Source organism: Suricata suricatta, chromosome 15 (genome assembly GCF_006229205.1).
Source record: "Suricata suricatta isolate VVHF042 chromosome 15, meerkat_22Aug2017_6uvM2_HiC, whole genome shotgun sequence".
NCBI lineage: Eukaryota > Metazoa > Chordata > Mammalia > Carnivora > Herpestidae > Suricata > Suricata suricatta.
Window position 1 is genome coordinate 34,879,982 of NC_043714.1, and position 24,620 is coordinate 34,904,601.

General features: G+C 38.1%; 1 protein-coding gene across 1 annotated transcript in view; it reads left to right on the forward strand.

Moving 5' to 3' along the window:
• Positions 1–24,105, forward strand: part of OSGIN2 (oxidative stress induced growth inhibitor family member 2) — a 24,640-nt gene extending 535 nt beyond the window's left edge. Inside the window, exons 2-6 of the mRNA XM_029923749.1 lie at positions 6,865–7,019; positions 13,319–13,455; positions 14,221–14,412; positions 19,346–19,437; positions 22,257–24,105. Of these exons, the coding sequence (XP_029779609.1) occupies positions 6,953–7,019; positions 13,319–13,455; positions 14,221–14,412; positions 19,346–19,437; positions 22,257–23,286 (1,518 nt within the window). The 5' untranslated portion in view covers positions 6,865–6,952 and the 3' untranslated portion in view covers positions 23,287–24,105. The remainder of the gene's footprint in view (positions 1–6,864; positions 7,020–13,318; positions 13,456–14,220; positions 14,413–19,345; positions 19,438–22,256) is intronic.
• Positions 24,106–24,620: the final 515 nt, after the last annotated feature.

Below are 24,620 nucleotides of genomic sequence, written 5' to 3' on the forward strand. Positions count from 1 at the left end.
GTGCTTGGGGGCTCCTTGCGCCGGGGCGACTCTTCTGTTGTCCCCTTTTCCTTTCCCTGGACTGTACCAGTCGTGAGACTTCGAAACCGGCTAGGCCCGGAGTGAGTCGGTTACAGCGACCTGAGACTTCTGAGTGGTGCAGAGTTTTAGGGAAGGTTGCGAAGGTTCATCCCTACCCCACCTTTACTGTGTGTTACACACACATATGTTTGTTTATAATGTAGTAAGTTACTGTGTTGAAGGGAGGTAGGGACCTATTTTAATTTTAATGATCTAGTTCCCAGTAGATGCTAAGTTTGTTTTAAGATATTTGTCGTTGTGAGCTATGCATTGTAGAAATTTGAAATAGGTGGTGATTCTAGATTCACATGATGGCAAAGGTTGTAGGGTGATGAGGTTAATGCATTTTAAAATTAAAGTGAGTATATATGTCATAGATCTAGCTGGCACTGCTGGCCAGTACTTAAGTCACTTAGAGAAAGACCAAAGACACTCGAAACTGGCTTTAGCCCCGTGGTGAAGAAATGTTAGGTGTAGCAAAGACTAGTAAAGCACCTTGGTTTGGTGTCTATGAATGTGCTAGAATAATGCTGTATAAAATTTTTCTATTAAAATGTGAAACTCATATCAAGAGTTTTAAAATTGGAGTTCATGGGTAGAATTCAAATGGCCATGAAGTAGGATGTAAAGAAAGGTACAACTGATGCTTTCCCTAACAACTTCAACCAAAATCGAATAGCCTTCAACTATGAATATAAGCAACAAGCAACATGGTATTTGTGACCTTGTCAGGGGTAGAACGCACAAATATTTTCATTTCACAGTTGTAGATATCTAGGAATACTGTATTTTTTCAAAATTACAGTAATTGCACACCACTATGCTTGTTTAACAGAGGAGTGCACATAAACTTGTTACAAGTTTGCTTTTTGTAACTATTTTAGTGTAACTGGCTTCGTTATATATTCTATGTATCTTTTATGTATTTAATAATATTATTCAAAGAAGAGGTTTGGAGGTTTCACCAAGTTGCAAATTAGCGTAAGGCATAGAGAAGGTTCAGAACTCCTTTAATAGAGAGTAATAGTCCAGGCTTGCCCAACTTCTCAGTCAGTGAGTTCTGTAGGAATTTCTAAATTCTGGCTATTTAAAAATTTTGTTGTATGTAATAAACTGTTGAATTTTGGGTTCTAGCCAAATTTGTTTGTTGACTGCTTGACAGACATTGGTTTGAGAGAATCTGATCCACTTTGGAGAGTTTTAGAAAACCCATTCCTCTAGTGAAAACTTGTTAAACTGAAGCCCCTGAGAAATTTAATGCCTTTCAGAAAAAATGCTGTTCAAAAAAGCCTTTTGATCACTTTTGGTACAGTTGAACTCTAAGGGCACAGGTTGGGATTCGTATCCATTTAATGCTGGGTTGTGGATACCATATACTTACCTCTTTGTACAGAAATTTGGAGAAGTACTTGGTATGTTTTGGTCTTGAAGATTGAGAGGAAGATTTGCTAGCTAAAAGGTGAACATTATGATTAATAAATCGTATACCCATTGTAAAAAAAACAGCTGTATTGTATCTTAAATTTAAAAAGTAAAAGCTTTAAGACAGCTTCTTTAGGAAGACGTTTATAATTTACTCATGCCATTTTTTTGAGCGATTTTATTAACATATTTTAAATAGGTTGTGACAACTTCTGTATTTTGGATCTAATGCAGTATTTGAAAGGAACAGGTGTTGTGAGAACTGTCCACTGACTTCCCAACTGTCTAACTATTCCATACTTACTGTTTTGGAAGATGAATAGTGCGACTGACTTCATTTGTGACTTTAGAACTTTTTTTTTATATAATAGTATAAATTTGGTAACAGTTTAGGATAATGTTTCCAAAGACTATAAAAATTCAGATAATAAAGCATTTCATTTTTAGTTTGGTCATTTAAAGAAGTATTGCTAGATGTAACAAAAGTCTTTTTGCTACCCAAGTTTTATGCCTGTGTCATCCTCTTAAATTTGTTTAGAGACTGACCTATAATATTTCAAAAACAAAAGATGGAAGGCCTCTAAAATCTTCTTAAATATCAAATAATTTAAAAAAAATATTTCTGTTGAAAGAGTAAGAGCATGGGGTGGGAGGGAGGCACAGAGAGTAAGCAGGGGAGGGGCAGAAGAGGAGAGAGAGAATTCCAAGCAGGCTTTGTACTGCAAGCGCAGAGCCTGATGTGGGGCTCGAACTTGACAATCATGAGATCATGACCTGATTCTTAACCGAGCCACCCAGGAAGTGTAGATTTTTTTTATTACTCAGAATAAATACTTGTTTAAAATACAACATTCATCAAATTGGATATCTCTAGAAACTGAAAATGTTGATAGACCTGTGGTATATTATGCATATATTATAAAACTAAACTATAACTGAATTTTTTAGCAAGAATACTTACCAGTAGGCCTTTGTTTTATCATTGCTTTATCTAAAACCAGTGAACCATACTTTTGATTTTTGTTTCTCTTGATTCAATTTTTCATATTGTTAATCTGTATTAAATACTATGCAAGTTTATTACATATAGTTCATGCCAATATTATAGATATATACATATTACATACATGCAAATTGTACTAACGACCAGTAGAAAATCAGAACAAATTACTTACACTATACACAGAATTTAGATAAGCTAAAGTTTTGGCTCTATTTCATGTACTAGACTCTTGGAAGAGACCAGTTAAATTGTTTGAGGCCCACGAAACATACTAGACCTAATAAATGAATTAAGCAGCATTGGAGAATATAAGATCAACATAAAAAAATCACTCCTTTTTCTATACACAGTAGTGATGAACAGTCTGACAAATTAAGAAAAAATTCCATTTATACTAACATCAGAAGGAATGAAATACTTAGGAATAAGTTGTAACACTTGTATACTGAAAACTACAAAACATCGAGAAGAACTAAAGAAGGTATCCCATGTTCATGGATTGAAAAGCTTAGCATTCTTAATTAAGATGGTGGTAATCCTCAAATTGATCTATAAATTTAGTGCAAACCTATCGAAATCCTGGCTGCCTTTTTTTTCCCCAAAGATAAGCAGATACTAAAATTCATATGGAATTACAAGGAACTCAGAAGAGCGAAGACAACTTGAAAAAGAACAAAGTTGGAGAATTACTACTTTCTAATTTCAGAACTTAATACGGAGAAACAGTAAGCAAGATAGTATGGCGTTTACATAAAGATAAACAGATCAGTGGCATAGAATTAAGAGTTCAGAAACCCTTACATTTATGATCAGTTGGTTTTCTATGGGATCATGAGACAAAGGGGAAATCCCAGTCTCTTCAACAGATGGTTTCAGGACAAATGGATATCCACAAGCAAAAGAGTGGAGTTGAACTCTTACCTCACACCTCATGTGTAGAAGAAAGTTAACTCGGAATGGATGAAAGACCTAACCATAATAACTAGGAATACAAAACTTCCAGAAAATAGGAGCCCATCTTGGTGATCTTGAATTAGTCAGGCAGTGGTTCCTTGGACACCAAGAGCATGGTAGCAAATGACGAAGTAAATTGGACTTGATCAAAAATCGAAACTTCTGTGATTCATAAGGAAACAAAGAAAGTGAAAGACAAACCCAGAATGGGAGAATATATTTGCACATCATCTATTTGAAAAGAGACTTGTGCTCCACACATGGAAAGGATTTTTAAAGCTCAACAGTTGGAGCTCCTGGGTGGCTCAGTGGGTTAAGCATCTGCCTTCAACTCAGGTCATGATCCCATGGCCAGTGAGTTTGAGCCCGCTTCAGGCTCGGTGCTGACAGAGCCTGCTTGGGACTCTCTCTCTTTTCTCTGCCCCTACTATGCTGCTTGTGCTGTCTCTCTCTCAAAATAAATAAACTTTAAAACGAGTAAAGAAAAAAACAAAACCTCAACAATAAAAAGCCAAATTGGAAAGTGGGCAAAAAATGGAATATCTCTACAAAGAAGATAATACAAATGGCCAGTAAGTAAATGAAAAGGTGCTTAACATTGTTAGTCATTAAGGAAATAGAAGTCAACTGCAATGAGATGCCTCTTCACACCAATGAGGATAGCTAAAGAAAAGTGTTGTTGTGCATGTGGAAAAGCTGGAACCCTCTTACGTTGCTGGTGGGATTGTAAAATGATGCAGCCACTTTAGAAAATAGTTTGACAGTTCCTTAAGATGTTAAACAGTTTATGATCTAGCCATTGCATGTATTCACAAGATAAATGAAAACATTTGTCCACACAGAAATTTATATGTGAATATTAACAGTATTATTTGCATAACCAAAAAGTGGAAACAACTCAAATGTTTGTCATCTCATGAATGGACAAAATATGTTCTGTCTATATAGTGGAATGTTACTTAGCTGTGAAAAAGGATGAAGTACCAATACATCCTACACCACGGGTGAACCTTGAAAACATACTGAGTGGAAGAAACCAGACACAAAAGGCCACATAATGTATGAGAGGTTCCATTTATATAAAATTTGCAGAATAGACAAATCCCAACAAGACTGAAAGTAGGTTAATGGTTACCAGTAGCTAGGGGGAGGTAAGAATGGGGACTGAGTTTTAATGGGTGCAGCAGTTTATCTACTATTAACTTGTTTACTATTATTAACTCGATTTATTACTTTTAGAGTGATAAAGTTCTTCTAGAATTAGTAGTGGTGAGTGTAAAAATTTTTGATTATACTAATAACCCTGAGTTGCCCACTTTGAAGTTTGTTTATTTAGAGAGAGAGAGCATATTTGAGGGGCAGAGGGAGAGTGAGAGAATTACAAGCAGGCTCCATGCTGTCAGTGCAGAGCCTGACATGGGGCTTGATCTCATGAACTATGAGATCATGACCTGTGCAGAAATCAAGAGTTGGATACTTAGATGATGGGCTACCCAGGTGCCCCCAAATTGTATTCCTTTAAAGGAGGCGATCTTAAAGGTTTGAAGGAGACTTCTCTTTAACAGAAAGAGTATCATTTTTTAAAATTTCCCAGATTATATATATATAAATAACACTAGTGGGAACAGTAGTCTTTGAGATAGGGAAAGCTGGAAGAGACTGAAGGTGAGGTGTGCATCTTCTGAAACAGAATTGTGGCCTTTACAGTCACCACAATGATATTAATCAGGCCTGGGTATCCAAATGAGCCTCGGTTAGAAGCCTCCAAAATGAGCTAGGGAACCTGTCCTTGGCACACATCTCAGAGAAATATGAGAAACAGGCGTGAATATAATGTCCTTATGTTGAATTCAGTTGACAAGTAGAAGCAGGCCAGACAGCGAGTAACCTGGATCTGATCAGAGAAGTAGTTGGAATGATCTGAAAGGGATAGATTGAATATAAGACCCTTTCCAGGAGCAGCCTTCAATGTGAGGAGGGGCTGTCCCTAGTAACCATGTTCCGAGAGTGTCTATTCTAGCTCAAAGAGGCATGTATCCTTAGGGGAGTCCAGGGATTCGGGGTGGAGGCTATACCTTCAGGAAAGCTGTCAGTGGATCCTGAAGAACCCTGCTCTGGCCTAGGGAGATTGGGACATTGGCAGGAATTTTGGTCTCTGCCTCATTCACTTCACTTACCATTCTTCTCCAGAATCTGTGAGTCCTCTGAAATAAATGACTCATCTCATGTTTATCATTTTGGGAATAGTAATAAGCACACTCACCCATAGTTGGTGCTCAGTTGAACATTCCCAGATATATGCCTTTTGCTGACTATATGAAGATGAAAAATAATTTTGGGATTCTATTCTGAAGTAATCACTAGTATGATGCAGAACATTTACTGTGTTTGGAGGATATTACATTTATTGCATGAGCATGCCAGAATGTTAAAAGTAGTTTCTAGGGAGGTAACTAGGGAAGAAGGTAGATTGGAAATCAACACTAAGATCTTATATTTTGAGGTGTCTGGTGGCTCAGTTGGTTGAATGTCTGACTTCAGCTCAGGTCATGATCTCATGGTTCCATGGGTTTAAGCCCCGTGTTGGGCTCTGTGCTGAAAGCTCAGAGCCTGGAGCCTGCTTTGGATTATCTCCTTTTCTCTCTGTCCCCCCCCCACAAACATTTAAAAAATTGTAAGATTTTTCCATATTACAGTATCTATTTAAGAATTAATACGATGTATAAACTACTTTCTTTTACCAAAATGTACAATTTATAATGAATAAAAACGAACTCTTCCTTTATTCTAAATATACCACCTCTAGTGCATGTATCTTTTTATCAATGAGAAAAAACTAAAAGAGAAGCTAGCCATTCCAAGGAAATCTCAGAGAATTATAAAAATCCCCAATACAGTGCTGTTTCTTTGGTCTTTAAAGATGGCATCTTATTTAGAGTTTGTGTAGGACTTGCCTGCTGGTAACAGAGACCTTAGCAGCCATTTAGGATTTCTGACTTAAACAGTGGTACAGGGTGACATACAAGCTAAGCTACTGATTTGAAAGAATTCCTTTCGGGGCGTGTGGGTGGCTCAGTCAGTTAAGCATCCGGCTTCAGCTCAGGTCATGATCTCATAGTTTGTGGATTCAAGTCCCGTGTCGGATTCTGTGCTGACACCTAGCTCAGAGTCTGGAGCCTGTTTTGGATTCTGTGTCTCCATCTCTCTAGGACCCTCCCCTACTCATGCTGTCTCTCCCCGTCTCTCAAAAAAAAAAAAAAAAAAAAAAATTAAAAAATAATTTTTTTCAAAACAGATTTCCTTTTCTCCTTTATGGGACTGTTGAATATTTTATGGCTAAATCTGAATAAAGACAGGCTTTTACAAAGGTTATGTTGACTATATTTCTTATTTTGTTTTTGTTCCATGTTTGTTTGTTTTTAAAGAAACTACAGTGACACTGAAACCGAAGGAGAGATTTTTAATTCCTTAGTGCAATACTTTGGTAATAATTTGGGGCAAAAAGTTAAAGCTATGCCATTAGTTGAAGAAACTTCTTTACTTGAAGATTCATCAGTGACTTTGCCTGTGGTAGTAATAGGTAAGTTACTGAATTTTATCTCTTAAAATTATGGTCCTTATTACTACTGTATATGCATAGTTACCTGGCACAGGTTCTTAGGATTATATTGAAAAATATTCACTAGGTTTTTTTATATGCTTAAGTAACTAGTAACCAGATCTTTGGAGAGTGCAATAGGTTTATCTGATACTAGATTCTGTGTTAGAATGTAACATTGTTGAAAGACTGATATTACTCTATTATGTTATAATACTGTATCAGTTGTGTTAATTATGATAGCCTCACGGCAGCGACAATAGCCAATATTATTAGAGCCCTATGCTGAGCACTCTGTGTGCATTGTTGGATCATGCCTTACAGCCCTCTATTGCATGGTAGATGCGGTCAGGGCAACTCAGAAGAGTGACTTAGCAAGCTAGTAACCGTTCTCAGTTAGAAATGAAAGTTACAGCATTTTTCAGTAATGTTCATAATGACCTTTACCATAACCATTAGCGTTATGTCCTTTGTACCACCTCAACAGATAGTTTTATAAGATACTAAAAATAAAGCTATTAATAAGACCTAATTACATAAAAATTATAGAAGTTCTTATGATATAGTTTAATTGCATGTGTTTAAGTACCTGTCATGTATATCTTGCATCTAATATTCAGACTTACCTGGTCAGACAAGTCCTGCAGTGTGAAGCCAGCCTGCAGGAAAGAATTATGGGGCATAATGCACCTTGATGGCATATAGCTTCGTTAGTTTCTTTGATTGCCTGTTTCCAAAGCTAGCTGGAAGGAGAGAAAAGTCCTGTCCTCTGACTAGTATATGGGCGATGCGGGGAAGGAAGCAAGGAAAGGAGGAAAGCAGGATCATTCTATCCTAGATTTCTCTCGGGGAGATGGCAGAGATGGCGGCGTCAGTAGTAGCTTGCATCCAGGTTACCTCGGAGGCCATGCCTCATGTTCCATTTTGTCACTTTTGTCCAATCCTCAGCCCAGGATTTTCCTTCATATTGGCATGAGTAAAGAAACCCCACCTTTTTTTTTTTTTCAAATGGGCTGTGGGAGTGTCAGAGAAGGAAAAAGTATCATCATCTGTACCTGTCCACCTCCTTCCCTCGAAACAGGCCCTTCGTGTTTTGCTTCAGCTAGCCCGTGAGCAGCTTAACCTAGTCTCTAGAACTCTTCCGGTTGGCAGTAGTACTCGGCCAGAGCCCAGAAGAAGACCTCATTTCCTTAATACGTGGGTTTTCTGTTGCTGTCAAATTCCCACAAACCTAGTGGCTTTAAACAACATAAATCTATTATCTCACTGTTCCATAGGTCAGAAGTCCAACACCCGTTTCACTGGGCTAAAATCAAGATATCTGTAGGACCACATTCCTTTCTGCAGTCCCTGGGGTAGAAAGTTTCCTTGCCTTTTCCAGTTTCTAGAGGCTACTCTTCGTTTCTGGGCTCCTGGACCTCTTCCCCAGATCAAAGCCAGCAGTGCCGGTTCTCTCATCACCTTGCCCCCTCACCAGGGCTGGGAGAGGGTCTCTGTAAGGACCTGTCTAGTGAGATGCGGTCCACCTTTATGATCCAGGGTATTCTCCCCACCTCTTGTCACTGTGTCCGGCAGCACTCTCAGGTTCTTGGGGTTAGGATGGGAACATCTCTGGGACTGAGGAAGCATTCTACCTACGTAATTCTTTCTCTCTGAACTGCCTGTATTTATTGCCTCTGCCTGTTGAGTGCTTTTTCTTTTTGATTTAAGGAACTTAGCTCTTTGCCTCAAATCCTAACTCCCACTATTTTACATTTGTTAAATATTTATTTTAATAGGGTTTTTTTTTTTTTTTAGAGCTATTTAGGTCCACATGAAAATTGAGTAGAAGGTACAGAGAGTTCTTATATATTCCCCTTCTGCTACCTCCAGTTTCTCCTATTATCAGTATCATTATTGGTGTGGTGTATTTGTTATCATTGATGAAACTCTGTTATATGTTATTATTAACTAAAATCTGTAGCTTACATTAGGGTTCACTCTGTTGTACAGTTCTGTGGATTTTGCTGAGTGTATAATGTCACATATCCTCACGTATCCGGTTGTAGTATCTTGCAAAATAGTTTCACTGCCCTAAAATTCTTCTGTGATCCACCTATTTGTCCTTTTCCTCAACCCTCAACCCCTGGCAACCACTGATCTTTTACTGTCTGTGTAGTTTTGATTTATCTAGACTACCATATCCATGGAATTGTACAGTATGGAGCTTTCTCAGACGGGTATCTTTCGCTTAACAGTATATATTAAAGATTCCTCCAGGTCTTTTCGTGGGGGGATAGCTCATTTCTTTTTTTCCATGGTATGGATGCTTCTTTTTATGTATGTACTTATTGAAGGACATTTTTGCCGTTTTTCTACAATTATGAGTAAAGCTGCTATAAACGTGGATGTGCAGGTGTTTGCATAGCCATTAAGTTTTCAACTCATTTGGGTAAATACCTAAGAGTGCTTATTGGCTCATATCATAAGACTACGTTTAGCTTTTTTTTTTAATTTATTTTTTTAAACTCTTTAATGTTTACTTTTTAAGAGGAAGAGGGACAGAGAGCATGAGCAGGGAATGAGAAGGGCAGAGAGCGGAGACACAGAATCCGAAACAGGCTCTGGGCTCTGAGCTGTCAGCACAGAGGCTGACGCAGGGCTCGAACCTGTTAGGACGCAGGTCTCCGTTTAGCTTTTTAAGAAACTGTAAACTCTCCTCCCCTATGCCCTTTACAGGGTAAGAAGTTCCCCTTACACCGAGGAGGGCTATGCCAGCCTTTAGGGGTACAATGGTAACTCAGCTGACCCAGGATTGGGTCAGTTACAAGACAGGGGAATGTAAGGTCGCAGGTCTGCACCAAACTGACTCTAATCAGTAGACAACAGAAGGGCACACATTGCCCAAAGCGAGAGGGACCACCCTTGTAATACCTTTAACATTCCTAAGGGCTGGCCTAGAAATAGAAGCTATAGGTAATCACTTACTGCTTAAGGCTAGTCACACCCTACGTGAGGGTCCTGGGTCCTGGGTCCACTCTGTAATTGGTTAACACTCTAAATGTTGTAATTGGATAAACCTGCTGTCAATAATATTGTATAATAATGATTGGATCACTGTACCTATGTCACAGTATCCTGTAACCCTGTAACTCCCCCTTCCCAAACTCATAAAAGCCCTGCCCCACCTTTGTTTGGGCGGGGGTGGGGGGGGCCTCTCAGCATGGATCCACCACGCGGTGATCCCAAGTTTAGGCCTGGCGAGCCTAAGCCCGTAATAAAGCCCTTTGCTTTTGCATGCGTGAAAAAAAGAAAAGAAAAGAAAAGAAACTGTCCTTCAAAGTGGCTACTGTATCATTTTGCATTCCTAACAACTATGAATGAGAGTTCCCTTTCCTTTAAGTCCTTGTCAGCATTTGGTCTGGTCTATGGTTTGGATTTTAGCCATTCTGATAGGTGTATAATGGTACTTCATTGTTTTAATTTGCAGTGCTGTGGTCATACTTGATGAGCATCTTTTCATATGCTTATTTGTCACCTGTTTGTCTTTGAAATGTCTGTTCAGATCTTTTGTGTACTTATTAATTGATATGGGTTGTTTACTTTCTTATGGTTGAGATTCAGTAGTTCTTGGTACATGTTAGAACCAAGTACATTATTAAACACGTTTTGCAAATATTTTCTCCCAGTCTGTGACTTACCTTTTCATTCCCTTAAGAATGTCTTTTGCAGAGCAGAAATTTTAAATTTTAATGAAGTCGTATTTATCAATTTTTTTCTTTTACTACCAAACCTGGGGTCACCTAGATTTTTTTTTATCTTCTAGAAGCTTTATAATTTTATGCTTTATATTTAGTCCTCTGATCTATTTTGAGTTAATTTTTGTAAAAGATACAAGGCTACTATCTAGATTAAGATTTTTGCATGTGGATGTCCAGTTGTTATAGTACCATTTGTTTAAAAGACTATCCTCTCTCCATTGGCTTGCCTTTGTTCCTTTGTCAAAAATAAGTTGATTCTATTATGAGGATCTATCTCTGACCTGTTCTATTGATTTGTCTCCTCTTTTGTAATTTGCACACTGTTTTGTTGACTTTAGTTTTATGGTAATACTTGAGTTTGGATTGTGTTGGTCCTGACTTTCTTCTTCAGTATTGTGTTTGCTATTTTGAGTCTTTCATCTTTCCATTGAAACTTTAAATTTTTTATTTTTAATGTTTATTTACTTTTGAGAGAGAGAGTGCATGCGTGCACGTGCGCAGGGGAAGGGGCAGAGAGGGAGGGAGATGGGTAATCCAAAGCAGGCTCTAGGCTCTGAGCTGCCCACACAGAGCCCAAAACAGGGCTCGAACTCATGAACTGTGAGATCATGACCTGAGCCAAAGACACTCAACTGAGCCATTCAGGAGCTCTTCCATGTAAACTTTAGAATTAGTTTGTCAGTGTCCACAAAGTAACTTGCTGGGATTTTTATGTGGATTGCATTGACTCTGTAGATCAATTTGAGAAGAGCTAACATCTTAACAGTATTAAATCTTTTTATTCATGAACATCTATTTAGATCATCTTCGGGCTCTTTGGTCAAAGTTTTCTGGTTTTCTTTGTGCCCATATATATACACTTAAAATATATCTTAAGATATTTATACCCGTGTGTGTGTGTGTGTGTGTGTGTGTGTGTGTGTGTGTGTGTGTGTGTATTCTTAAATGCCACTTGTTTGTTGCTGGTATATAGGAAAGAAATTGACTTTTGTATATTAACCTTATATCTTGGAATCTCATTGTTATAGGAGTTCTTTGGTCAGTTCTTTGGGATTTTCTACATAGATAATCGTGGCATTTATGAACAATTTTTCTTTCCCGTCTGTCTTTCCTTTTATTACAGTAACTAGGAAGTCTGTCATGGTGTGTATTGAGTAGGAATGATGAGAACAAACAGCCTTGTCTTACTCTTGATCTTAGAGGGGGAAAAGCATCTAGTTTTTCACCATTAAATATGTTAGGTGTAGATTTACTGTACCCTTTATCAAGTTGAGGAAAGTATCCCTGTATTTGACCTTGCTGAGGTTTTTTATTTTTATCATGAATAAGTATTGGATATTGTTAAATACTTCTTCTGTATCGATCATTTGTATTGATATTACCATTTGATACTACCTTAGTTCTATCTCTTTGGTTTTTATGAAAGGAAATTAGCTCTTTGCCTCAGATCTTAACTTCCACTCTTGCTTGTTTTTAATTTTTATGAAGTCCAATGGTTTACTTTGTCTTTTGAGTTTTGTGTCATGCTTAAAGGCTTCAGCATTATAAGTAGAAGAATTAGCCTACATTTTGTAATTCTTAATGATTTTACTTTTCATATTTATATCTTTGAGTTTGTTTTATTTGTGGTAAAACATTAGGGATGGAACAGAATTTTCCTCCTGATGGCTGGCAGTTATCCTAGTTGGATCAATTTTTTGGTAGATGGAGATAATAGACAAGTGGAAATCCAGACTAAAGGAACCACAGAAATGGAGGTAGTTCACCAGGGTTAAACACACACAAAAAAGTCTAGTTTAGTTTTAGCTTAAGCAAATAAAAATATAGAAAGACAGTATTAGGAGATCAGTCTGGAAAGGTGGTTGAGAACAGAATGTGGTGAGCACTGGGTAGTCAAAAGCAAGGGTCTTCCAAATGAAGAGGGTAGCATGATGAGGACTGTGTATTATCAAAGTTCATCTGAACATAGAATGTCAAAGGGCTTTGGAATAGGAGTGTGTATCTTAGGAAGAATCAAGAGACTTTTTTATCTTAGATTATAAGAGTGACACCTACAAAAATAGCTGATTGGATATAGTGACTAAATAGATTTAGAATCAGGACCTGATTAACCTAGGAACTTGTTAGCACCAGACTTTGATAGGGGATGGGATTTAAAGGAAAGGGAACCCAAAGCAAGGAACTCATGAATATGCTTTTGAACACATTGTGACTAAGTTATTAGTGATTCAACCAGGTGGAGTGAAGAAGTAGCATACAGAAATGTGGGATATATTTTAGGGGAAGAGGTCAGCCAGCAGGCCTAATTTGGGAGTCAGTAGTCTAGAGATTTAAGGGTTCAAGTAGATGAGACTCCCACGAGAAAACAGGAGAGAACACAAAAGTCAGTATCTTATGAATACTTGATTTTAAGAGTTTAGAGAAGGAAGACAAATTGGTGAGGGAGAAAAATCCATCTGGGTGGGACAAAGGCCAAAGAATAAGAGTAGTAAGACACATGATGCACCTCTCTCCACCTTTTTTTTTTTTTCCCTTAAATAGGAAATGGACCCTCAGGAATCTGCCTTTCTTACATGTTATCAGGCTATAGACCATACTTATCATCAGAAGCGGTACATCCAAACACGATCTTACATAGTAAATTAGAAGAAGGAAGACACCTTTCCATTGTTGATCAGGTATTATTTCTTACATGTTAGTGCTTTTGCCTTTTTTTAATAGAAAGGTTAGTGTACTTTTATAAGAATTGTATTTTTTTTATTTTTATTAAAAAATTGTTTTCACTGTTTATGTTGTTGGGGGGGCGGGGAGGAGAGGGGCAGAGAGTGAGACACAGAATCCGAAGCAGTCTCCAAGCTCTGAGCTGTCATCACAGAGCCCCATGAGGGGCTCAAACTCAGAAACTGCAAGATCATGACCCAAGCTGAAGTTGTACGCTTAACCAACTGAGCTACCTAGGTGCATTGTATTTCTTAATTGAAAATCCTTTCTTCTAGATAACATTTTCTATCACTTTTATTTTCAATTTGTAAATATATTCTGCCAAGTTACTTCTGTTTATTTTCCTTTGATTAAAGCAGAATTTCCCAAACTATTATGTGAGTTTTAATAGGTACTTTAAAAGTTTGGGAAGTACTGCTTTTTGTTACTGGAATGTTACAGGCGACATATTAAGGCATGTTAGCATATTAAGTGCATCTTCAGGTTTTGCAGTAAAAGGATCTGATGAACTCTGTTGCAATCCCATCTTCTATTCATTTGACCATAGCCTCTATTAAGGTCTCAAGGTGTATTCTGTAGCAGCACTCTGAGAAGTGCTGGATTTGAATCATGACTTTCACTATTATAATAGCTGGGTAGTTTTAGTTTTAGTTTGGTTTTTGTATTTTCCTTCAAACTTTATCTGCCTCTTTTTTTTCCGTTTTTAAAAAAAATTCCTTCAGGACTTAGAATATCTATCTGAGGGCCTTGAGGGCCGATCGTCCAACCCCGTTGCGGTACTTTTCGACACGCTTCTTCATCCAGATGCTGACTTCGGGTATGATTATCCATCCGTTCTGCATTGGAAATTAGAACAGCATCATTACATCCCTCACTTAGTTCTTGGTAAAGGTCCACCTGGTGGAGCTTGGCATGTGAGTATATTTTTCTTAGCATTTTAGTCCGTGTGAGTTATATGTTTGTCATCTTGATAAGACTGTTTGAATTCTGAAACAGTATAACATCAAATATGTTTACCACATGTATCTGAGAATTTAATGCTGTTCAATAAAATAGGGGTTAAAAGAAGTTCAGCCAAATTTGATTACCAGTACAGTCTTAGAATAAGCTTCTCTATACTATTTTATGAGAATTATGTAGAAAATACTTCAACAATGTTTAGCACAGTAAAAAGCTTTAAATTCATGTTAGACTTGACAAAATCTTACAAAGCATTTCATACCAATACCCCTTATTTTCCTACATTTTCAAGCTCTAAATGAAAAATGTAAAAACAAAGAAGTATTAATCTGCTTGGGCTGCTATAATGAAATAACATAAACTGAGTGGCTTAAACAACAGATCTGGTTTTTCATTACCTCCCAAATTTTGTTGTCACCTTGAATAACTTTCTTTACATATATGACCTAGAAGCAACATCCTAACTTCTTTGTCTCTTACTCTCTTCATTCTCCGTGATCTCCTCTTCCACGCCTCTTCACACCTTTTTATTCTTCCAGCTCCATTACCCAGTTCATACTATATCTAATCTTCCAACACAACGCATTTGAAGATCTGATCTTAACCTCCTTACCTACCCAGCTTAGGTTCTATAGTCTATTGATTTAACCATTCTCCTTAATTCTGTTACTCGGGCTTGGCCAAAAAAGATATTTATATAACTGTCTACTTTATCTTTTCCTATACTTAGCTATTAAGCATGTCAGAAAAAAAGTTGTACACCTGTGAAAAGTATTCTCCAACCGCAGTTGGGTCCTGAACACTATTTGGTAATCCTTTGATATTTACTTATTAAATGTTCTTCTCAAACCTCTATTGCTTTTTTCACCTTCCTATTTAGAAATACTCTTGGTTCTTAGAAAAGAGAATCCATCAGGATTGAATTTACATAATTTTGCGCTGAAACCTGCAGTTATCTGCATTCATGGAACCTCCTTGTTTCCTATCCCCTCTTATGTGGGGAATAGCATCACTGTAGCCTCTTAACTGAAGCCTCTCTGAGGCTAACCCTTCGGCTGTATCTTCAATCCCTGTCTTCTCCGGAGACATTGTATCTTGAGTTTCTCTGCTGGCTTCTGTTCTTCAGTATATGAATATACTAAAATTATTCTCCTTTATTGAAAAGTTTTTAGGGGTGCCTGAGTGGCTTACTCAGTTAAGCGTCCGACTCAGCTCAGGTCATGAACTCACAGTTAATGAATTCAAGTCCAGCTTCAGCTCTGTGCTGATAGCTCAGACCCTGGAGCCTGCTTCGGATTCTGTGTCTCCCTATCTCTCTGCCTTCCCCCATCCACATGCTGATTCTCTCTCTCAAAAATAAGCATTTAAAAAAAAAATTTATGTGGAGTGCCTGGGTGGCTCAGTTGGCCGTGTCTGATTCTTGATTTCTGCTCAGGGCATGATCCCAGGATCATGGGATTGAGCCCCACATCAGACTGCTGAGTGTGGAGCCTGCTTGAGATTCTCTCTCTCCCCGCCCTTCCCTGCTCATGCCCTCCACCTCTCTCTCTAAAAAATAATGATGATGAAGTTTTTATGTGCCAGCTTATCTGTATCCTTCACTTAAGAGCCAACTTCTTGAAATAGTTACCTATCCTTTATTTCTGTGCCTTTGCCTCCTATTCTTTCACTCACTTGACTGTAGCTTCTGTCACTGCATTTTCACCTGGAGCCTCTTTTTGAAAGTCAGTAACTTCTTTGATTTGCTCAGTTTCACAGTTTGAGAATTTATCTTTCCTGACCTCTGCAACATTTGACAGTATGGATATCCCTCTTAGATTCTCTGAACCTTTCATCTCCTTGTTTTTTTGTTTTTTTGTTTTTTTTTCCTGTTTCCTCTTTTTTTCAGTTACCTTAGGGGACTCTTGTGTAAACTCTGTCCCAGGCCAAGGTCACCTCTTAAGATTCTTCTTTCTCACTGGCTTGCCTCATGTACTCGAGTGTTTTGCATATGAATGTTGAGTGATTCCCAACTCAGGATTCCTACCCCAGACTGTTTACTCTTACATATTCACATAGTTGCCTTCTTCCCCTGATTATTTCCTGGTGTTCTCAAACTCAACATGCCTAAATAACTAATCATCTTTACATCAGAGTTCTTAATTTCCTTATGGAATAGCCCTGTAATGTAGTTACTCAAGCAAGAAACCTTTCTTGCTTGTTCTTTCCTCAACTCGCACTCCAAACCAATGATCATATCTTCTTCATATACTTTGTAAACATATTGTAAGTCCATCTACCTGACTTTTTCCCCCATTATAATTGTAATTTTGCTGTACTGGCCATCATCATCTTGGACCCAAATTATTGGAAAGGCTTCCTACTTTCGCTAGGGGGTCCAGTTTCACCCTCAGGCTCTAGATTCACTAGGATTCATAGGAGTCCTTGAAGAGGAAAAGTTCATGGGATGTAGTCCAGGAAAAAACAAGCTCCCATTTCTAAGTGTTCATTTTCACTCGAGTTGCATGGGGATGCATTTAAGTCTCCCAACAATGATTTGTGACATTTGCAAAGAGTTGCCAATCAGGTATGCTCACCCACACTTTGGTGTCCAGGAGTTTTTGTAGAAAAGCAGTACCCACTTGACTGATCTCACAGTGACTGATTCCTCTGCCTCTCAGAGCAAACACTGGTGTTTACCATAAATCTCATTGTTAGGATAAACCTCCAATCATATTGATACAGCATGGCCCAAGGCCTCTGGCCTACAGAAAATCACTCATCAGGTAGAATATTCCAAGAACTCAGGGTTTGTCTCAGGAGGCAGCCAAAAGCCAGTCCTAAAGGTAGACCTTTCTGAGTAACTGTGCAGGGTTTAAGCAGCCCAAACCTGTTGAATTAATACTTTCCTGCATAAGGCTGAACTCTTTTTAATTCCTTGAAAGATACACCTGTTCTTTATTAACTGTCACATAATGTCTTTATCCAGTCTAGAATATTCTCCCTTCCTTTTTTAAAGATACTTATTTTTGAGAGAGCAAGAGAATGGGTATGAGTGGGGGAAGGGCAGAGAGAGAGGGACAGGGAGAAGTCCAAACAGGCTCCGTGTACTCTCAGTCTAGAGCACAATGTGGGGCTCAGCCCACGAACTGTGAGATCATGACTGAGCGAACATTATGTGGGACACTCAACCAACTGAGCCGCCCAGGAACAGTCTTAGACATTTCCTTAGAAAATTTTACACTCCTCACAGCCCATTTGTGTCCTCTAAAAAACATTCTTCTCTTCTTTCTGCATGCTTCCTCAGGTTTGCCTCTCTTAATATACCACAGTGTCCCGACAGCAGGCGTTCATGGCAGTTAGATCACACAAGGGACGACCAGGCAGATTGCGAGAAAAGAGATCAGGGACTAGGGCTCTCCGCTAACGAGAAGAACTGGTGCAGTGGGAATCGAGTTGAGATTGCTGACCGAACTGGACTGTTCGTGCCCTAAGGGTTTTGAGTTCTAGATAAGACAGTTATGGCTCCAGATAACTTCTGTATATAGTAAATTCTGATGTTTTCCATCTTCTTGGTTGTGATCCTAGTATCAGGCCCAGCTGGCCTCAGAGCAGCGGCAGCTTGCTGCATTCTCCCCCGCTGGTGACCAAACCCTGTCATAGATAACTGGCTTCATAAGGCTCCACACATAGTAAGCTTGGAAATGTTAGTCAATAACAACAATAATAATTACCATTCCCAATAACTGGATTATTTAGAAACAGAACAAGAAAAGTTAAGAAAAAGCCATATTCTAAAAGAAGTGGTTGAGAGATGTCATGGAGGTCGTTGGGACCGGTGCTGTTGGCCCTTGGGCTCGTGGCTTTGAAGTGAGCAAAGCAGAAGTAAGTGGGGCAAGGGAATTTGAAGAGCCCACTTCTTTAAGGCAGCCTTAGCCTCAGATGCGAGTCTGTTCTTAATCAGGTAGCCACTGCTTACTTTCTTCGTTTTAGAAAGAGATGCTGCTGTATCCGAGCCAGCTTAGACTTCGCCGTTATAATTGAGAGGGAAAGGCTGTTTTGCGGCCCAGTTTTTTAAAAGCTGTTGGGGGGAGCGCCTGGGTGGCTCAGTTGGTTGAGCGTCTGACTTCAGCTCAGGCCATGGTCTCACAGTTTGTGGGTTTGAGCCCCACGTCGGGCTCTGTGCTGACAGCTAGCTCAGAGCCTGGAGCCTGCTTCGGATTCTATACTTCCCTCTCTCTCTGGCCCTCCCCTGCTCGTGCTGTCTCTCACTGTCTCTCAAAAATAAATAAAACACAAGAAAAGTTAAAAAAAAATTTTGTTAGGGGTACCTGGATGGGCTAAGTCAGTTAAGCATCCAACTCTTGGTTTGGGCTCAGGTCATGATCTCCCAGTCTGTGGGTTTGAGCCCAACATTAGGCTCTGTGTTGGCAGAATGGAGTCTGCTTGGGATTCTGTCTCACTTTCTCTCTGCTTTTCCTCCACTCATTCTTTCTTTCTCTCTCTCAGTAAATAAGTAAATTAATTAAATAAAATGAAGAAAAAATCTGTTAAAATGGATAGAAATCTAAAGTGTTAAATTAACTTTCTTTGTTTAAAAAGTAAAAGTACTGCTTTCCTCTAACATGATATTTTATATCCTATCTGAATCATATTGATTATTATAGGCCAAAGCTATCAACATTGTATAGGCATCTGGCAGTATTATAAACTTGTTTTATAAATGTATAACTTTATGAAAGAAGGAATATAAATACTACAAAATGATAAAAGTGTTTATAATTTACACAGCCATTTAAGACTTCTTTCAGCTCTCAGCCATTCTCAATGAGTGAGTGAAAATGGGTTTGGTTTTTTAAAAATCCATGTTATTGCTTAAATATGTTTGTGCATTTTTTATTCAAATAGAATATGGAAGGTTCCATGTTGACAATCAGCTTTGGAAATTGGATGGAGCTACCTGGACTTAAGTTTAAAGATTGGGTATCTAGCAAACGAAGGTAAAGATCAAACTGTTAGAATTCTTTGATGTACAATGGGAAAGTCCATTGGCAGATTCCAAAATATTTATGATCTTGTCTTAGAATAATATAAACTTATGTGTCTTTCAAGTGAAACTTCTTCATAGCCAGTGATCATGAGCTAGTTTCCATTTAGATATTCAGCACACACAGGTAAAGACTTGTCTACAGATTGGGTTTCTTTGACTTGTTAATTACGTATTTATCCCACTCTCCTGTTAAACCACTCTTTTTAGTTTCTCATCCACCCCCGAATCCTTTCTACACTTACTTATTCTTATCAGTGGATATACACCTTTGTGTATGGATATATCCTGTATACATACCTACAGTGTTTGACTTTCAGAGTAGAAGAGTGTATATGCTTAATAATTTAGAATGATGGAATAAGCCAGAATCTATGACGTGATTGGCTACACTGTTGGCCACTATCAAGGTAAATATGTAATAAGAAACATGCAAATAAAAGTAAATAAATCTCTCCTTGGAATGATACAATTTTATTTGGAGGAAGAGAACCCAAAATTTAAAAAGAAATAATATGAGAAGCCTTGTTTTCAAGGATAGTAGTATTTTTTTTAAATGTTTTATTTATTTTTGATACAGAGAGAGACAGAGCATGAGAGGGGGAGGGGTAGAGAGAGGAGACACAGAACCGGAAGCAGGCTCCAGGCCCTGAGCTAGCTGTCAGCACAGAGCCTGACACGGGGCTCGAACCCATGAACGTGAGATCTGACCTGAGCCGAAGTCGGAGGCTTAACCGACTGAGCCACCCAGGTGCCCCAAGGATAGTAGTATTAAATAATACAGAGAAACCTAATTTGCTCACAGAAACAAAGTAAAGCAGGAAGTTACTTAACATTTGCAGGGTTGTAAACATTGGAGTGCCTGACTTCCTGCTAGATAGAAACCATCTTAATCTATGGAAATTATCTTTAATTTGAGATTTAAGGAGAACAAATTCAGACCAACATGGGCCATTCAGATTAAACCTTTCAAATATTCCTTTTGGGACTTTTTTGGTAAAGTTTACTATTTAATCTCAGCATTCAACGTGGGGCTCAAACTCATGACCCCAGGATCAAGAGGCACATGTTCTTCTGACTGAGCTAGCCAGGTGTCCCGCTTTTGGATTTTTTAGAAAGGGGTTTTATATGGGTTTGAATGAAAAGTAGCAAAATAAGCAAATTGCAATTTCTTGATTTTTTTTTTTTTCATAAGCAAGCAAGTGAAATTGCTCAACATTGTTCCTTTATGATATGGGTAAAAAAGGGGAAGAAGCCTTGGGGAGCCTGGGTGACTCAGTCAGTTAAGCATCCAACTTCCACTCAGGTCATGATCTTGAGGTTTGTGAGGCTGAGCTGCTCATCGGGCTCTCGGCTGTCAGTGCAGAGCCTACTTTGGATCCTCTGCCTCCCTCTCTGCCCTTCCCCCACTTGCACACCTTTCTGCCTCTCTGAAAAATAAATTAAAACATTTAAAAAGGGGCGGGGGAGCTTTAATTTACATGCCAGAAGTATTCATCCTTCTACATTGGGCACATTGTATATTGAAGTAATATGTGAAGAAGAATCTTGTAATTAAATATTGGCTTTACTTCCTGCCTTTGAAGTGTTGCTAGGAGACCTTGAGAGATTGTCAGGGTTTAAATCCTGACTTTCTCCTTGCTAATGTGACCATAGTCACATAACTTAAACTGGCCATTAATTTCCTAGTTTATAAAATGGAGATTATAATAGTAACTACTACATAGGGTTTCTGTGAAAAGTGAGTTAATATATTCTAAATCTTAATTATCTTATTAATTTTTAAGAAGAAAAACTTTTAGGGGCACCTGGGTGGCTCAGGTAAATGTCCGCCTTTGGGTTAGGTCATGATCTCACATTTCATGGGTTTGAGCACCACATGTGGGCTCTCTGCTGTCCGGGCAGAGCCTGGTTTGTCTCCTCTGCCCCCACCTTTATCTGCCCCTCCCCCACTGAATTATGCAGCACACTTACACACGCTAGGTCTCTCAAAAAACAAAAAAAACCCAAAAAACTTTATGAACTTCTTCCAGCTACAATTTATAATGAATTATGTGAAACGATTTGGTATGTTTTTACTGCTACTTATTCTCTAACTGGGGCCCAGTGAAGGTTACTAATGCCTGTTGCTTTAAGTGGAAGTGGAAAATGAAAGAATATGATTTTTGAATAAAAGTACACAGTGCATTTATAGACCTCTATCAGTAGGAAGGCACAGATATGTTTTATCTACATAGATGATTTTGTTCAGAAGACTGATACGAATTATTTTCAGTCATTAGAAAATAACATGTCAAAATCATAAATATTTAAGAATTGTATATATTACAGTTAGAATGACTTAGACCTGCAGTATGCCAATGTTATAATCTATTTTTATAATTATAATCTATTACAGTATGTAGAATGAATAGTATATAGACGGAATTATTTATAGTTGTGAGATAGCCTATTTTAATTGATTTAATAAATTCATTGATAAAGGTAGCTAATCTGAACAGATTCTATGCAGAGAGCACCGGGGAAACAGATGCATTAAAATACAGTCTCCACCCTCATGGGACTTCAATTGATAAAACTAATTCTGTAGTTAAAAATGTTAGAGAAAGCTTTCTTTGTTAAAGGATAATTTATAATTAAGACAGGTAAGAAAAATTAAAAATCTATGTCATACCTTACTAGACAGAGAAGGAATATTCATGGGAACTATCAAAGTACTATCTTCATAGGGTATTTTTCCTTTTTTTTTTTTTTTTTTTTTTTTTTTTTTAGGAACCTGAAGGGCGATCGAGTTATGCCGGAGGAAATAGCTCGCTACTATAAACATTACGTGAAAGTCATGGGTCTGCAGAAGAACTTCAGAGAAAATACTTACATCACGTCTGTATCAAGACTCTACAGAGACCAAGAGGATGATGGTGGACAGGACAGAAATATTTCGACGCAGCATTTGCAGATAGAGAACTCTAAACTTATCAAGAGAAATTGGGAAGTCCGAGGTTATCAGCGAACAGCGGATGGATCCCACGTTCCCTTCTGTCTCTTTGCTGAGAATGTAGCTCTGGCAACGGGAACACTGGATTCTCCTGCCCATCTGGAAGTTGAAGGGGAAGATTTTCCTTTTGTGTTTCATTCAATGCCTGAATTTGGAGCTGCTATAAGCAAAGGGAAGCTGCGAGGCAGAGTGGACCCAGTGTTAATCGTGGGCTCTGGGCTTACTGCAGCCGACGCAGTACTGTGTGCTTACAACAACAGTGTTCCCGTGATCCATGTATTTCGCAGACGAGTAACTGACCCAAGCTTAATTTTCAAACAGCTTCCCAAAAAGCTTTATCCAGAATACCATAAAGTCTATCATATGATGTGTACTCAGTCATATTCTGCAGACTCCAATCTTCTTTCTGATTATACCAGTTTTCCTGAGCACCACGTGCTTTCCTTTAAGTCGGACATGAAATGCATTCTTCAAAGCATCTCTGGATTGAAGAAAATATTTAAGCTCTCTGCAGCAGTAGTACTGATAGGTTCTCATCCCAATCTGTCTTTTCTGAAAGAGCAAGGGTGTTACCTGGGCCACAACTCAAGCCAGCCAATCACATGTAAGAGTAATCCTGTGGAAATAGATGCATATACCTACGAATGTGTTAAAGAGGCCAACCTTTTTGCATTGGGTCCTTTGGTTGGAGACAACTTTGTTCGATTTTTAAAGGGAGGGGCATTGGGTGTTACACACTGTTTAGCTACAAGACAGAAGAAAAAACATTTATTTGTTGAAAGAGGAGGAGGAGATGGGGTAGCTTAAAGTGAGTTGACAAGTAATTTATATGGACAGTTTACCAATCAAAGGTTTTTTAATAGTGGTTTTGCAGTGTACTGGCTTGAAGTTTCTGGACTTGAATGAACTGGAAGAGAGCCTCAAGCTATCTATAGTAACTATTTTTTACAATTACGAGAACTTGGCATTCTGATTTATATAGTATCAAAAGTATCACTGTCAGACAAATAGAAACACTGCCAATTTGGTATACTTTAAGCGCTTACTTAACAAAAACGTTATTTTCTTCCAAGACTTATTTTTTGTGATCATTTGTGGTTATGTTTGATTCCAGAATCTTACAGCTTTGAATAATCTATAAAATCCTATAGTCCATTAGGCCAGAAATTGTCTTCACTATGTACTAGGTCACCCTGCTGCTCAGAGGGTGGTCTAAAGACCAGCATTAGCTTCCCTTGTAGCTTGTTAGAAATGTGGACTCTCAGGCCCCACAACAGACTTCCTGAATCAGCCCTCAAGGAATACGAATGCTCATTTGAGGCACACTGGTCTAAAAGAAACTAAGTATGCTGGGGGCAGGCAGGGTAGGAGGCATTTATAACTCAGGTTTAATTTATTTTGAATTATCAATTCTATAAATCTAATTTATTACAAATATGGTATTTTGAAAATATTTTTATTGTAACCTTGGTAAGTACTTCATATTCTTAGCTTCTAATAATTTAAACAGTCCAATAATGTTGGCATACACTTAGACATTCAGGAACCTGCCAAAATATTTTTGGAGATATTCTCTAACATAACCATCTAATTTGCAATTCAATAAATTGTGAATGAAACTACTTATCCCTGTGTCAATATTGAGTTACTTTGTCATTAAAACTCATGTATGTGGGCATAAATACTTAGAATATCATAATCCTACTTGGGTATTCCTAGAAATTATTTAAGGTTAAAAGCCTGTCTTGATTTACATCTATTTAGATGTGCTTACTGTCTCTTGTTTCACACAATTCTCCAGAATTTGTAGTGTTGGGCAAAAAAAGTCTTTTGAAGTTCTTCATAGCAAATTGAATTTCTTAGTTAACCTTTTTATAAAATTTATTTCATCTGGAATGTGTTTATTGAACGCCTATTCCTTTTTCCTTAGTATAAAAAGACTAAAATGCATTTTTCTGTTCAATTGCAATGTTACGTGCTTACTGATAATTCACCTTAAAATATAACTTTAGAATCTACTTCCCCAAGTAACTGTTTCAGATGAATTCTTACACTCTTATGTGTCTCATAATTTTATATCTTTTCCTTAGTATTGGCTAGCTATTTGGGGGTAGGGGAAAGCACTAACTTTTAACTGACTG